Source organism: Gorilla gorilla, chromosome 20 (assembly GCF_029281585.2).
Source record: "Gorilla gorilla gorilla isolate KB3781 chromosome 20, NHGRI_mGorGor1-v2.1_pri, whole genome shotgun sequence".
Classification (NCBI taxonomy): domain Eukaryota; kingdom Metazoa; phylum Chordata; class Mammalia; order Primates; family Hominidae; genus Gorilla; species Gorilla gorilla.
This window is the reverse complement of record NC_073244.2, coordinates 70,504,560-70,521,194: the sequence shown is the minus strand read 5'-3', so window position 1 is coordinate 70,521,194 and position 16,635 is coordinate 70,504,560. Positions and strand designations below refer to the sequence as shown.

General features: G+C 46.2%; 1 protein-coding gene across 2 annotated transcripts in view; it reads right to left on the bottom strand.

Annotated features, from left to right (window-relative positions):
• Positions 1-16,635, bottom strand: part of ZNF584 (zinc finger protein 584) — a 32,525-nt gene that overhangs the window by 8,347 nt on the left and 7,543 nt on the right. Inside the window, exons 3-5 of one of the 2 annotated variants that reach the window (XR_010132084.1) lie at positions 12,307-12,429; positions 8,963-11,138; positions 8,617-8,706 (exon numbers count right to left, since the gene is read on the bottom strand). Coding sequence is in view for 1 of the 2 variants with exons in the window: in XM_019015176.4 (XP_018870721.1) it covers positions 10,162-11,138; positions 12,307-12,429 (1,100 nt within the window). In the remaining variant the exon portion in view is untranslated. Of the gene's footprint in view, positions 1-8,616; positions 8,707-8,962; positions 11,139-12,306; positions 12,430-16,635 lie in introns of those variants that run through there. The other variant, XM_019015176.4, reaches the window with a different exon arrangement.

Below are 16,635 nucleotides of genomic sequence, written 5' to 3'. Positions count from 1 at the left end.
CCCAGCACCGTGAGGTGTCTGGGGGATCCCTACCCTACTCAGGCCTGCCTTCCTGAGTGTAATGTCTCCAATATGGAAGACGCATGTGGGATCAGAATTAAAGGTTAGCTGAGCCATATGGGGCTCAGCCTTCTAAGCAAATAAAGTTAGGGTAGACACGTCATCAGAGCTCAATCCTCTGTGTGAGTGGCCAAGATTAGATCTCATAAGATGGTGCTGGGCATGATCGTGGCATGCCTGTTTCCAGCTACTTGAGGCAGGAGGATCACTGGATCCCAGGAGTTCAAGACTGCAGTGAGCTATGTTTGCACCACTGCACTCCAGCCTGGGCAACAGAATGAGACCTTGTCTCTAAAACAGGAAAAAAAAAGGCTGGGCACGGTAGCTCACGCATGTAATCCCAGCACTTTGGGAGGCCAATGCGGGCGGATCACCTGAGGTTGGGAGTTTGAGACCAGCCTGACCAACATGGAGAAATCCCATCTCTACTTTAAAAAAAAGAAAGAAAGAAAGAAAGAAAGAAAAGAAAGAAAGAAAAAGAAAGAAAGAAAGAAAGAAAGAAAGAAAGAAAGAAAGAAAGAAAGAAAGAAAGAAAGAAAGCAAGCAAGCAAGCAAGCCAGGCATGGTGGCACATGCCTGCAATCCCAGCTACTCAGGAGGCAGGAGAATTGCTTGAGCCTGGGAGGCAGAGGTTGCAGTGAGCTGAGATCGCGCCATTGCACTCCAGCCTGGGCAACAAGAGTGAAACTCCGTCTCAAAAAAATAATAAAAAATAAAAATAAAAAAGGAAAAAAAAAGATTCCTAATACATGAGTAGAGTCCTATGTGTTTCTACTGAACCTGCCTTCTGATCTCCGACTGGGTCTCAGTATACAGCAGCCAACCTGTTAGGGGAAGAGAGATGTTTGCCAATAATGCCAGAATATTCCAGGCAAAGTCCTGATGGCTGTGACCTTTGAGCTGTCCAGGTTACCAGCTTTTGTGGGATTCAGTGGCTCCACTGCTTTCAGACTATGCTCAAACCAAAAGGCAGTTGCCTTCAGCCCCTTGATGCAGTGTACTGACTACGCTGTTATTTTACACTCTGCTGTATGCAATGGTAGTTCTCTTCTGGAATCTACTGGGCAGTTCCTTGCCCCTGGGCCTTTGCTTGTGCCCTCCCACATCAGGGACACCCTTGAAAGGCTTCTCAACCTCTCCCAATCATACCTCCAGATCAGCTATACCTCTCCTTCATGCTAGTGTCAGCATCTGTTGATTCCCTCATCTCCAACTCCCAAGCTTTGAGTGAACTATCTGGAACATGGGGGCTGTGAAATCTGAAGAGCAGCAGATTAAGGCCAAGGGTGCCAAAACACTCAGTAACCTTCTCTGGCTTGTCTCAACTTGGACTCCTACTGCTAATAAATTGTGCGATCTGGGGCACAGACTCCCAAGCTTCAGCTGTCTCATCTATAAATCCATGAAATCTGCCTCACAGTGTCCACCAGAATTTCTGACAACACAGAAAACTCTCCATCAATATGAAGCCCTTTTCACCTACAGTGGGAATCACTACATTCTCCTTAGGCCACACCCACTAACCAGAGCTTCAGCCATTATACACGGATGGCAGACAATGTTGTCCTACCATGCCATCCTCTCACCTTGGACCCCAATTTTGACATTTCCAGACTCGCCTCTTGTGAAACCCAGATCCTCTACCCCCAGCCCCAGCCTTCTTCTGGCACTCAGAGAAGTCAGCCAAGCTTCGATTGTGTGATGGGGAGGCATGGCCTGACAACTAATGACTCAGAGCTACCAGTCTCTGGCCTCTCCAAAATGCCAAGAACTCATCGATCTGCAGACCTTGTAACCCTCAAGGAATCACTATACCCTCAATGGATATGAAAATAGACACCACTGTGATTCAAGAAGGTGATCTAAGAAAGAAGCACAAGTGAAAATTTATAACCAAGAGATTTCAACATGGGAGGGTGGAAATCTAGAGGTAGGGAGAGGTGAGTAAAGCAGTGGAAACATTAGACCCAGTTCACCTGCCTTGAAATCCCAGCTCTCTTTCTTACTAAATCCTGCCTACTATGTGACCTTTGTGTTAGGCTGTTTTTGTGTTACTATAAAGAAATATCTCAGGCTGGGCACGGTGGCTCATGCCTGTAATCCCAGCACTTTGGGAGGCCCAGGCAGGCAGATCACCTGAGGTTGGGAGTTCGAGACCAGCCTGGCCAACGTGGTGAAACAGCGTTTCTACTAAAAATACAAAAAAATTAGCCAGGCGTGGTGGTGGCGGCTGTAATCCCAGTTACTTGGGAGGCTGAGGTAGGAGAGTTGCTTGAACCCGGCAGGCAGAGGTTGCAGTGAGCCAAGATCACGGCATTGCACTCCAGCCTGGGCCACAAGAGCAGAATTCTGTCTAAAAATAAAAAAAAAAAAAAGGAAAGAAAGAAGGAAGGAAGGAAGAAGGAAGACAGGAAGGAAGGAAGAAAGGAAGGAAAAATCTAAGTCTAGATAGTTTATAAAGAAAAGAGGTTCAGTCGGGCGTGATGGCTCACGCCTGTAATCCCAGCACTTTGGTAGGCCAAGGCAGGAGGATCACTTGAGCCCGTGAGTTTAAGACCAGCCTGGGCAATAGAGCAAGACCCCATCTTTTTTTTTTTTTTTTTTTTTTGAGATGGAGTCTGGCTCTGTCGCCCAGGCTGGAGTGCCGTGGCGCAATTTCGGCTCACGGCAAGCTCCACCTCCTGGGTTCAAGCAATTCTCCTGCCTCAGCCTCCTGAGTAGCTGGGACTACAGGTGCGCACCACCACGCCTGGCTGATTTTTTTTGTATTTTTAGTAGAGACAGGTTTCATTACGTTGGCAATGCTGGCTTCAAACTCCTGACCTCGCGATCCACCCACCTTGGCCTCCCAAAGTGGTGGGATTACAGCCATGAGCCACAGTGCCTGGCCAAATTGTTTCTAACTTTTGACTATCTCAAATGAAGCTGCTATAAACATTTGTGTACAAGTCCTTGTGTGAATATATCCTTTGAATTCTCTTGGGTAGATACTTAGAAGTGGAATTTTGGGGGTATATGGTAGGTGTATGTTTAATTGTTTTGTTTTGTTTTTGTTTTTATTTTGAGACAGGGTCTGGCTATGTTGCCCAGGCTGGACTTGGACTCTTGGACTCAAAAGATCCTCCTGCCCAATGTAGCTGGGACTACAGGTGCACTCCACCATACCCGGCTTTTATGTTTAACATTTTAAGAACTGTCAAACTGTTTTCAAAAAAATTTATAACACTTATATTAGAACTCACTGAGAGTTCTAGTTGCTCCACATTCTTGCCATATATTTGTATGTTTGTCTTTTTCATTTTAACGATTCTAATAAATGTGTAGTTGTATCTCATCATAGTTTAAATTTGCATTTCCTGAATGACTAGTGACGTTGAACAACTTTTCAAGTGTGTATTTGATAACCATATATTTTCTTTCAAAGCATATTTGTTCAGATCTTTTGCCCATTTTAAACTTCGGATGATTATTAACTTATAATCGAGTTGTATTATTTATATATTTGAGATAGAAAGATGTCGAATATATTTAGCAAATATTTTCTCCCAACATGTGCTTTTCCTTTTCCTTTTTTGTTGTTGTTGTTGTTTGTTTTATTTTGTTCTTTTGAGACTGAGTTTCACTCTTGTTGCCCAGGCTGGAGTGCAATGGTGCGATCTCAGCTCACTGCAACCTCCGCCTCCTGGGTTCAAGCTATTCTCCTGCCTTAGCCTCTCAAGTAGCTGAGATTACAGCCATGTGCCACCACACCTGGCTAATTTTTTTTTTTTTTTTTGTATTTTTAGTAGAGATGGGGTTTCACCATGTCGGTCAAGCTGGTCTCGAACTCCTGACCTCTGGTGATCCATCCGCCTCGGCCTCCCAAAGTGCTGGGATTACAGGTGTGAGCCACTGCCCCGACCCCCTTGTTTTTCTAGTAGCTTTACAGTTTTGAGTCATATGTTTAAGTCTTTATTTAGAGTTGTTTTTGTATATGGTGAGAGATGGGGGTCTAGTTTCATTCATATGGATATCTAGTTTTTGGATTTATTGAAGAGGGTATCCTTTCCCAATGTATGTTATTGGCATCTTTGTTGAAAATCAGCTGGCTGTAAATACCTGGATTTATTTCTGGGTCTCCATTATGTTTCCGTGGTCTATGTGACTATTATACCAATACCACACTCTTTTGGTCACTATAGCCTTGCAATATATTTTCAAGTCAGGTAGTGTAATGCTTCCAGCTTTGCTCTTTGTGCTCAGGATTGCTTTGGCTACTTGGGCTCTTTTTTGATTCTACAAAGCTCTGAGAACTTTTTCTAATTCTGTGGGGAAAAAATACATTTGATATCTTCAAACGGATTGCATTGAATCTGTAACTTGCTTTGGGCAGTATGGTCATTTTAACAATATTAATTCTTCTGCCAGGCGCGGTGGCTCATGCCTGCAATCCCAGCACTTTGGGAGGCCAAGCCAGGCAGATCACGAGGTCAGGAGTTTGAGACCAGCCTGGCCAACATGGTGAAAACCTGTCTCTACTAAAGATACAAAAAATTAGCCAGGCGTGGTGGCACATGCCAACAGTCCCAGCTACTCTGGAGGCTGAGGCAGGAGAATGGCGAGAACCCCGGGAGGCAGAGCTTGCAGTGAGCCGAGATCGCGCCACTGCACTCCAGCCTGGGCGACAGAGCAAGACTCCATCTCAAAAAAAAACAGCCGGGCGCGGTGGCTCATGCTTGTAATCCCAGCACTTTGGGAGGCCGAGGCGGGCAGATCACAAGGTCAGGAGATCGAGACCATCCTGGCTAACACGGTGAAACCCTGTCTCTACTAAAAATACAAAAAATTAGCTGGGCATAGTGGCGTGCGCCTGTAGTCCCAGCTGCTGGGAAGGCTGAGGCAGAAGAATGGCGTGAACCCAGGAGGCGGAGCTTGTAGTGAGCCGAGATTGTGCCATTGCACTCCAGCCTGGGCAACAGAGCGAGACTCTGTCTCAAAACAAACAAAAACAAAACAAAATATATTAATTCTCCTAATCCATGAGCATATGTTTTTCCATTTGTTTGTATCATTTTTTTTTTTGGAAGGGGGTTATTTGTGGGCAGACGAGGAAGAATGTGAAGATGAATCCAAAGGTCTCTTCAATTCTATTATCAATGTTCTGTAATTTTCCTTGTAGAGGTGTTTCACCTCCTTGGTTAAATTTATTCCCAGGTATATTTTGGTAACTATCATAAATGGGATTGCCTTCTTGATTTCTTTTTCAGCTAGATCACTACTGGTGTATAGAAACACTACTGATTTTTGTACATTGATTGTATCCCGAAACCTTGCTGAATCTCTATCAGACCTAAGAGTTTTTTTGGTGGGGTCTAGGTTTTTCTAAATGTAAGATCATGTCATCTGCAAACAGGAACAATTTACTTCGTCTCCTCCAATGTGGATACCTTTTCTTTTCTCTTGCCTGGCTAGGACATCTAGTACTATGTTGAATAGGAGTGGTGAAAGTGGGCATCTTTGTCTTGTTCCAGTTCTGAGAGAAAAAGCTTTCAGCCTTTCCCCATTCAGTATGATGTTAGCTGTGGGTCTGTCATATATGGCCATTATTATGTTGAGGTATGCTCCTTCTACGCCTAGTTGAGAGTTTCTGCCATGACGGGATGTTGAATTTGATCAACTGCTCATGCCTGTAATCCCAGCATGTTAGGAGGGTAAGAGGGGCAGATTACTTGAGGTTAGGAGTTTGAGACCAGCCTAGCCAACATAGCAAACCCTGTCTCTACTAAAAATACAAAAATTAGCCAGGTGTGGTGGCACACACCTGTAGTCCCAGCTACTTGGGGGGCTGAGGCAGGAGAATCGCTTGAACCCGGGACGCGGAGGTTGCAGTGAGAAAAGATTGCACCACTGCACTCCAGCCTGGGTTACAGAGCGAGTCAAAAACAACAACAACAAAACCTAGTGACATTTTTATTGGGACTGCATTGAATCTGCAAATCAACTTGGGGAGGATTAACATACTAATATTGAGACTTCCAGTTCATGAACATGGTAAATGTCCTCATTTACTTAGGTATTCTTCAATCAGTCTCTCAGCAACATTTTGTAGTTTTCAGTGTACAAGTCTTACATAATTTTGTCAAATTTATTTCTAAGTAAGTATTTCATAATTTTATGCTCTTATAAACTACATTTTTAAAATTACATGGCTGGGCACGGTGGCTCACGCCTGTAATCACAGCACTTTGGGAGGCCGAGGTGGGCAGATCACGAGGTCAGGGGTTCGAGACCAGCCTGACCAACATGGTGAAACGCCGTCTCTACTAAAAATACAAAAATTAGCCGGGCATGGTGTGGCGCACCTGTAATCCCAGCTACTCAGGAGGCTGAGGCAGGAGAATCACTTGAACCTGGGAGCCAAGACTGCGCCACTGCACTCCAGCCTGGGTGACGGGGAGACTCCGTCTCAAAAGAAAAAAAAATTACAATTTGGATTGGCTTCCGTTCCCCCTAAAAAAGCAGCACTGAGATTTCTATAGGCAGCAAGGTGATCAATATCCTATCCAGCAGCCAGTCTGGGGAAGTGGGGGAGCAATGGAAAATGAAGATAATTCCTCCTTCAAGGGATTTTTGTGAAGCTGAGGTAGGAGGCAGATGGGACTCTACTCCAGAGCAGGTTGAAGACGCTGAAATCAGGAAGAGGCGCTGAAAGCACTTCCCCGTAAGACAGGCCCGCCATTGCCATGGCAGTTTGCCACTGCCTTGGCAACACTCGGAAGTTACTGCCCCTTAGCATGGCAACAGCTGGAAGTTACCACCCATTTTCTAGCCCATTCTGAATAACATTTAGCATCTCGTATGTCTTTAAAAGTGGGTACATAGGCTGGGTGCAGTGGCTCACGCCGGTAATCCCAGCACTTTGAAAGGCTGAGGTGGGCAGATCACAAGGTCAGGAGTTCGAGACCAGCCTGGCCAGCATGGTGAAACCCCGTCTCTACTAAAAATACAAATTAGCCGGGCATGCTGGCGGGTGCCTATAATCCCAGCTACTCGGGAGACTGAGGTATGAGAATCACTTGACCCTGGGAGGCGGAGGTTGCAGTGTGCTGAGATCACACCACTGCACTCCAGCCTGGACAACAGAGCGAGACTCCATCTCAAATAAAATAAAATAAAATAAAAGTGGGTATAAGCCAGGAACAGTGTCACACCTGTAACCCCAGCACATTGGGAGTCTGAGGCTGGAAGATCACTTGAGCCCAAGAGTTCAAGATCAGCCTGGGCACATGGCAAAACCTTGTCTCTTAAAAAAAAAAAAAATTTAAAGAGATGGTGTCTTGCCATGTTGCCCAGGCTGGTCATGAACTTCTCGGCTCAAGCGATCCTCCCACCTCAGTATCCCAGAGTGCTGGCATTACAGGCATGAGCCACCAATCCTGACCCCCAACTCCCAAATTTTTTTTTTTTTTTTTTTTTTTTTGAGACAGAGTCTTGCTCTGTCACCCAGGCTGGAGAATAGTGGTGAGATCTTGGCTCACTGCAACCTCTGCCTCCCGAGTTCAAGCAATTCTCCTGCCTCAGCCTCCCAAGTAGCTGGGACTACAGGCGCCCGTCACCACGCCGGGCTAATTTTTTTGTATTTTTAGTAGAGACGGGGTTTCACCATGTTAGCCAGGATGGTCTTGATCTCCTGACCTCATGATCCACCCGCCTTGGCCTTCCAAAGTGCTGGGATTACAGGCGTGAGCCACTGCACTCAGCCAATTTTTTTGTATTTTTAGTAGAGGTGGGGTTTCACCATGTTGGCCAGGCTGGTTTCAAACTCCTGACCTAAAGTGATCTGCCCACCTCGGCCTCCCAAAGTGCTAGGATTACATGCGTGGGCCACCACGCCCAGCCTAAAACGATTTTTTTTTTTTTTAATTAGCTGAGTGTGGTGGTGTGTAACTGTAGTCGCTGCTACTCAGGAGGCTGAGGTAGAAGGATCACTTGAATCCCTGGAGTCAAGGGTGCAGTGAGCCGTGATCATACCACTACACTCCAGGCTGCATGACACAGCAAGACTCTGAAAAGGTCCCATAAACCGCAAGATCTGAATCCATACTTTGGTTACCCTACGTGTCTCCCTTGAGCCCCAGAGGGAAAGCCCTGACACTATGACAGCAAAAACTTGACAACTGCAAAGGCCACAGCATCCAGAGACACTAGGAGTACTGGCTGGGTCACAAAAGGCACATCCCAGGACTACAGAATCTTTCAGTCTCAGGATAATGGCCATGAGAGGTGAACAGCCCAGAGAGAATATGAGAATCCAGAAAGTCTGTAGATTATTTGCTGACAGTGACCTTGACACAAATAACAGGTCTGCAATTGCTGAGAAGTTCTGGTGCCCTCACCCCAGGAAACCTCAGTTGCTGGAACATTTGTGGATGCCTCTTTAGAACTGGCTGAAGTCCTCTTGTTTATCAGACACTTCACTCCATACTACTTCACTCAGTATTTCTATGCCCACTTACTCTACTCAAATTACTCTACCCAACAGGCCCCTATAGGTCTTACAGTCAGTCTATAACTTACCTCCATGTTCCAGATTTTGGAGAATATGACTTTTGAGCTGAATCCGGAAACAGCTCCTTCTGACCAATGCTGGAAGTTCTGGAACATTCCCTGGGAACAAGGAACCCAACTTTTTATGTCCATAAACATATAGAAGATCTCTCACCAACTATTCCCTTCCGCAAGGTGAGCTCTGGACCCACAAAAAAGCCTGACATCCAGGCTACAAGTCTTTCCCTGGAGGACTCAGGGGCCAATACAAATTAGGCCAACCTTGACTAGAGCTATTTTCTGTCATCCTGCCATCCCCACTGAGGCAGAAAAAACTCAAGAGACCACCTCCACAAAAGCCATTCCCTCAACTTACGGTGATAGTGCCGGATTCTATTCTCAATCTCTCCACACACAGGGATCAGAACCTCAATATTAAAAGAGACTTGGCAGGGCACAGTGGCTCACAACTATAATACCAGCACTTTGGAAGGCTGAGGCAAGAGGACTGCTTGAGGCAAAGAGCTCATGACCAGCCTGGGCAATGTAGCAAGATCCTGTCTCGATAAAAATTTTTAAAATTAGTCAGATGTGGTGCCACACAAGTACAATCCTAGCTATTCAATACGCTGAAGCAGGAGGATCACTTGAGTCCAGAAGTTCAAGTCTGCAATGAGCTAGGTTCACACTACTGCACTCCAGCCTGGGCAAGACTGTGAGACCCTGTCTCTAAAAAAACTAGGCCAGGCACAGTGGCTCCCAGCACTTTGGGAGGCCGAGGCAGGAGGATAGCATGAGGCTCAGAGTTCGAGACCAGCTTGGGCAATATAGCAAGACCCTGTCTACAAATAAAAAAAAAAAATTAGCCAGGTGTGATGGCGCACACCTGTAGCGCCAGCTACTCAGGAGGCTGAAGCAGGAAGATCCCTTGAGACCAGCAGTTCAAGGCTGTGGTGAGCTATGATGGCACCACTGCACTCCAGCCTGGGCAACAGAATAAGACCATCTCAAAAAATAAAAATAAAAAAAAAATTTTAAGCGGCTTAAACAATAAAGCCTTTATTACCACACGGTCCAGAGCAGTATGAGACAGTCCGTGCTAGGGCATGACAAATACCATGTGTAATGTCAACCATTTCCATGAAAATGGTAAACCTTCCCAGGAAGCCCCCAGCAGATATCAGCTCAGCTCCTCTGGCCAGAGGTGGGTCATGTCCACAGCTAAACCAGTCAAGGGTAGGGAATGAGGCCTGTTTTGGGCTCCACCATTAACGATTCTCTACTGTTTAGAGCAAGGAGCACAAGGTCTGCTGTTCCACTTGCTGTAGGGACCTTATGGGGTGGATAGAGGTGGATGGCGGTAGATAAACTCAGTGATGTGACACTGCCAACAGCCCCAGGCAAGTCAGAGTGCAATGTGGCTCCCGAAAGCTTCCCACACACCAGGCACACACGGGAACTCTCCCTGGGGTGGGTGCTGGGATGTGCAAGGTTTAGCTTCTTTTGGATGGCACTCTCACGGCCACTCTCCTCAACCTCCTTTCTGGAATAAGACCTTTCCTGATGAACACGGTGCTAGCAGCTAACGACTTTCCCATGTGCCCTGTCCTCCTGATGCCTTTCTGGAGTATGGACTTTCTTGTGCTGGAGGAGGGTGGAACTATGTTTGAAGGCTTTCCCACACTCTGTACATTCATAAGACCTCTCTTCAGTGTGGAACTGCTGGTGCCGATTGCGGTAGGATCTGGTAGTGAAGGTTTTCCCACACAGGCTACATTCATAGGGCCGTTCCCCAGTGTGGACTTTCCAGTGCTGATAGAGGCCTGAACGGGTCACGTAGCCTTTCCCACATTGCTTGCATTCAAAAGGCCTTTCTCCAGTGTGAACTCTCTGGTGAAGAATGAAGCTATTATTGTATTTAAAGAACTTCCCACATTCTGTACACTCATAGGGCCTTTCTCCAATGTGCACTTTCCGGTGCCGAATGAGGGTAGACAGAACACTGAAGGTTTTACCACATTTGCTGCACTCGTAAGGCCTTTCTCCAGTGTGAATCCTCTGGTGTAGAACAAGTGCGTCTTTGCGGTTGAAGGTTTTACCACAGTCACTACACTTAAAAGGTTTTATGCCTGTGTGAACCTTCTGATGTTTCCTCAGCTTAGACGGGTAACTGAAGGCCTTCCCACATTCATTACACACATGGGCTGTTTCTCCAGTGTGAATTTTTCGGGGGTTAATATGAGCTGACTTCTCCTTGAAAGCACTTCTGCCTGTTGGGCATCTGAAGGGTCTCTCTTCAGAATGCGTTATCAGATGGTCAAGGAGGGCAAAGGCCTTTAAGAACACCTTCCCACAGTCACTGCATTTGAACAGCTTCTCTGCCACATGGACTTCTTGCTGCTGCCCACAACTGGAACCAGGTGGGAAGGCTGCCCCATGCTCAGTGTGCCTTCTTGGTTTCCCCTCACTATGAGTGTCCTGGTGCTGGATGACTCTGTAGCTCTTTAGATGCTCGGGATGGGCTCTCTCATCCTCCACTCTACACAAACCATCTGAAAGCAGAGATGAATCTATTACTAAGAGTTGAACTAGAGGGAGGAGGTACCTTAATCACCAGTGCATGTCAGACACACCCAAAAGGACTCCATAGAACTGCTGAAAGGGCCAGGCATGGTGGCTCATGCCTGTAATCCCAGTACTTTGGGAGGCCGAGGCGGGCAGATCACGTGAGGTCAGGAGTTCGAGACCAGCCTGACCAACACGATGAAACCCCATCTCTTCTAAAAATACAAAATTAGCCGGGTGTGGTGGTGCATGCCTGTAATCCCAGCTACTTGGGAGGCTGAGGCAGGAGGATCACTTGAATCCGGAGGCAGAGTTTGCAGTGAGCTGAGGTCGCGCCACTGCACTCCAGACTGGGCAGTAAGAGCAAAATTCCGTCTCAAAAAAAAAAAAAGAAAAAATTAGCCAGGCATGGTGGCAGGCGCCTGTAGTCCCAGCTACTCAAGAGGCTGAGGCAAGAGAATGGCATGAACCCATGAGGCAGAGGTTGCAGTGAGCCGAGATTGCGCCACTGCACTCCAGCCTGGGCAATAAGAGCAAAACTCCATCTTAAAAAAAAAAGAATTGCTGAAAGGTTGCTAGGAAGGGTCTGGGTTGGGAAAGCCTGGCACAACTGAATATGGCTCCACCAGACTACAGACTAAGGAAAACCTCAACTGAGATGATGGCACAAGATAGGATACGGTGCAGGGAAGAGAGGTGGGGTCTCCAAGTCACTCCTCTGCAAAGGGTTTCAGCAGGGCCTTGGCTGCTGGTGACAGCCAAGCACTATGAGGAGGCATGTGTCTAGTCCCAGCAAAATGTGATTCCAAAATAGTAGCTGGTGTTTAAGTATTAATTAAGGATTGGCTGAAGTTCAAATACCTGTTTAAGGATATGTGCACATTTCGAGACACGCACTGAGTCGCCAACAGTAGACAGCTCTGCACAGATACAGAGAAGGGCAATGAGGAGACACAGGCCAGAGAGGCAGGAACATGCGGGGCCTGAAAATCATGGTAGAGATGGCAGACTGCACAATGTCCACATAAGACAGGAAAGGTGGAAGGAAATAAGGTATGGTCACTGCCCTCAACACCAAGGTATCAGTGTATGCAGGTACTCAGCATTCTGTGAGCCCACTGCTGGAACCAAGGTATTCCCCTCCACTCCACTTACCAAGACCAAAACCTCTCCTGGCTTCTGCTCTGCTGACTGGAGTCACATCCACCCAGCTGGGCACCCACGACTGTTCATCGTCCTCCAGCTGGGTAAACACAGGGGATCTCGAAGGTGCAAGTCCTGCGGGTGACAGGTAGTAAAAGAAACAGGCTGGGCATGGTGGCTGATGCCTGTAATCCCAGCACTTTGGAAAGTGAGGTAGGAGATCACTTAAACCCAGACATTTGCAACCAGCCTGGGCAACACAGTAAGACCCCAACTCTACAAAAAATATATTATTTTAATTAGCCAGGCATGATGGCATGCACCACCTGTAGTCCCAGTTACTAGGGAGGCCATAGTGAGAGGATCACTTGAGCCTAGGAGGTCAAAGCGTCAGTGAGTCATGATCACACCATTGGACTCCAGCCTGGGCAACAGAGTGAGACCCTGTCTCAAAAACAAACAAACAGGCCGGGTGCAGTGGCTCACGCCTGTAATCCCAGCACTTTGGGAGGCCAAGGTGGGCGGATCACGAGGTCAGGAGATCAAGACTATCCTGGCTAACACGGTGAAACCCCCCTTCTACTAAAAATACAAAAAATTAGGCGGATGTGGTGACGGGCACCTGTAGTCCCAGCTACTCGGGAGGCTTAGGCAGGAGAATGGCATGAACCTGGGAGGCGGAGCTTGCAGTGAGCTGAGATCGCACCATTGCACTCCAGCCTGGGCGACAGTGCGAGACTCCATCTCAAAAACACAAACAAACAAACAAAAAGTAAAAAAAAAAGCCTTTCTATGAAGCAAAACTGACATAACTGAAGAAACAGACTGTTCAGCAATAATAAAGATTGTAATTTCCCACCATCAATAACAACAGCTGACTTGAACAACAATGAAAACCAACTAGTCCTAACAGACATCTATAGAGCTTGCCACCTAACAACAGCAGGATATACATTGTCACGTGCACATGGAAAGGTCTTCAGAACATACCATTTGCTAGGATATAAAATAAGCCTCGGCTGGGCGCGGTGGCTCATGCCTGTAATCCCAGCACTTTGGGAGGCTGAGACGGGCAGATCATGAGGTCAGGAGATTGAGACCATCCTGGCTAACACAGTGAAACCCCATTTCTACTAAAAATACAAAAAAAAAATTACCCGGGCATGGTGGCGGGCGCCTGTAGTCCCAGCTACTCAGGAGGCTGAGGCAGGAGAATGGCGTGAACCCAGGAGGCAGAGCTTGCAGTGAGCTGAGATCGCGCCACTGCACTCCAGCCTGGGCGACAGAGCAAGACTCTGTCTCAAAATAAATAAATAAATAAATAAAGCAAGCCTCAGTAGATTTCAAAGGATTGAAATAATGTCAAGTATGTTCTCTGTCCACAAATGAATTAAAACAGAAATCAACAACAGAAAGAAATTTAGGAAACTCACAAATTTAAGGAATTTAAACAAAACATTCCTAAAAATCCAGAGTCAAAGAAAAAATAAATCACATGACAATTACAAGTACTTTGAGAGGAATGAAAATAAAAACACAGGGCTGGGTGTGGTGGCTCAAGTGTAATCCCAGCACTTTGGGAGGCCGAGGCAGGTGGATCACAAGGTCAGGAGTTTGAGACCATCCTGCCGAACACTGTGAAGCCCCGTCTCTACTAAAAATACAAAAAAAAAATTAGCCGGGCGTGGTGGTGGGCACCTGTAATCCCAGTTACTCGGGAGGCTGAGGCAGGAGAATGGCGTGAACCCAGGAGGCGGAGCTTGCAGTGAGCCGAGATAGTGCCACTGCACTCCAGCCTGGGTGACAGAGCAAGACTCCATCTCAAAAAAAGAAAAAAAGAAAAGAAAAGAAAAACACAACAGGCCGGGCGGTGGCTCACGCCTGTAATCCTAGCACTTTGGTAGGCTGAGGTGGGTGTATCACCTGTGGTCTGGAGTTCAAGACCAGCCTGGCCAACATGGCGAAACCCTGTCTCTACCAAAAAAAAAAAAATACAAAAATTAGCCAGGCGTGGTGGACCATGCCACTCGGGCGGCTGAGGCAGGAGAATCGCTTGAACTTGGGGGGCGGAGGTTGCAGTGAGCCAAGATCGCACCACTGCACTCCAGCCTGGGCGGCATCAGACTCCACCTCAAAAAAAAAAAAAAAAAATTAGCCAGGCATGGTGGCACATGCCTGTAATCCCAGCGACTTGGGAGGCTGAGGCAGGAGAATTGCTTGAACCCAGGAGGTGAAGATTGCATTGAGCCGAGATCGCGCCATTGCATTCCAACCTGGGCAACAGGACTCCATCTCAAAAAGAAAAATTAAAAAAAAAAAAAAAGAAAAAGAAAAAACACCACAACAAACAAAAAATTATGGGATGCAGAAAATGCAGAGCTTAGCAGGAACATTATGGCTATAAATACCCATATTTTAAAAGATCTCAAACCAATAATCTAACTTTATACCTCAAGGAACAAGAAAAAGAAAAACAAACCCAAAGATAGCAAAAGGAGAGAAATAATAAAAATTAGAGCAGAAACAAATGAAACAGATTAGAAAAAGAGAACCAACAAACCAAAATTTGGTTCTTTGAAAGAATCAACAAAATTGGCAAATGTTTACCTAGAGTGACAAAAAACAGAGAGAAGACTCAATACTACTTCGAACAGGAATGGAAAAAGGACATCACTAGTAACCTTATAAAAATTAAAAAATAATGAAATACTATGTACAAATGTATGCCAACAAATTGGATAACTTAGATGAAATGGACGAATTCCCAAGTAGACACAAACTATCAAAACTGAGTCAAGAAGAAATAGAAAATCTAAATACAAATGTAACAAAGAGGGTTTTCTTGTTGTTATTAAAAAACATTCCCCCCAACACACACACAACCCCAAGCCCTGATGGCTTCAAAGGTGAATACTAACAATACTGAAATAAGAATTAACACCAATACTTAACAAACTCTTCCAGAAAACGGAAGAGAAGGAAACATTCCCAACTCATCCATTGAGGCCAAAATTACCCTCATACTCAATACAGAGACATTATAAGAAAACTACACCACTGGCCGGGTGTGGTGGCTCACACCTGTAATCTCAGCACTTTGGAGGCCGAGATGGGTGGATCACCTGAGGTCGGGAGTTCAAGACCACCCTGGCCAACATGGTGAAACCCCTGTCTCTACTAAAAATAAAAAAATTAGCCGGGCATAGTGGTGCATGCCTGTAACCCAGCTACTCAGGAGGCGGGGGCAGGAGAATCACTTGAACCCAAGAGGTGGAGGTTGCAATGAGCCGAGATCATGCCACTGAACTCCAGCCTGGGCGACAGAGTAAGACTCTGTCTAAAAAAAAAAACAAAAAAAAAAACAAGTATTATAAGCCATGACAGGGAATTTATCCCAGTAATGCAAGGTTGAACATATGAAAATCAACAATTAGTGTTGGGAGGCCGACGGGGGCAGATCACGAGGTCAAGAGATCAAGACCATCCTTGCAAACATGGTGAAACCCCATCTCTACGAAAAATACAAAAATTAGCTGGGCGTGGTGGTGCATGCCTATAGTCCCAGCTACTTGGGAGGCTGAGGCAGGAAAATCACTTGAACCCGGGAGGTGGAGGTTGCAGTGAGCCGAGATCGCGCCACTGCACTCCAGCCTGGCGACAGAACAAGACTCCGTCTCAAAAAAAGAAAAGGCAATCAATTATTCTAATACACTACATTAACAGAAGAGAGGATAAAAATCACATGATCATTTAATTAGACATTGGAAAAGCATTTGACAAAATCTAGTGACCTTTCTTTTCTTTTTTTTTTTTTTTTTTTGAGACATAGTTTCACTCTTGTTGCCCAGGCTGGAGTGCAATGGTGCGATCTCAGCTCACTGCAACCTCCACCTCCCAGGTTCAAGCGATTCTCCTGCCTCAGCTTCCCTAGTAGCTGGGATTACAGGCATGTGCCACCACACCTGGCTAGTTTTCTATTTTTAGTAGAGATGGGGATTCACCATGTTGACCACGCTGGTCTTGAACTCCTGACCTCAGGTAATCCACCTGCCTCGCCCTCCCAAAATGCTGAAATTACAGGCATGAGCCACTGCACCTGGCCATGACTTTTCTTAATAAACACATTAAACGAACTAGAAAGAGAAGGGAACTTCCTCACCTGAAATGGGCACCTGCAAAAAACCAACAGCTAACACCATACTTAACAGTGAAGGACTGAACACCCTCAAGACAGGGAACAAGGATGTCTCCTCTCCCCATTTCTACTGAATAAAGTACTGGAGGGTCTAGCTAGGTCAGTGAGGCAAAAGAAGAAGTAAAACTATCTCTCTTCATAGACAG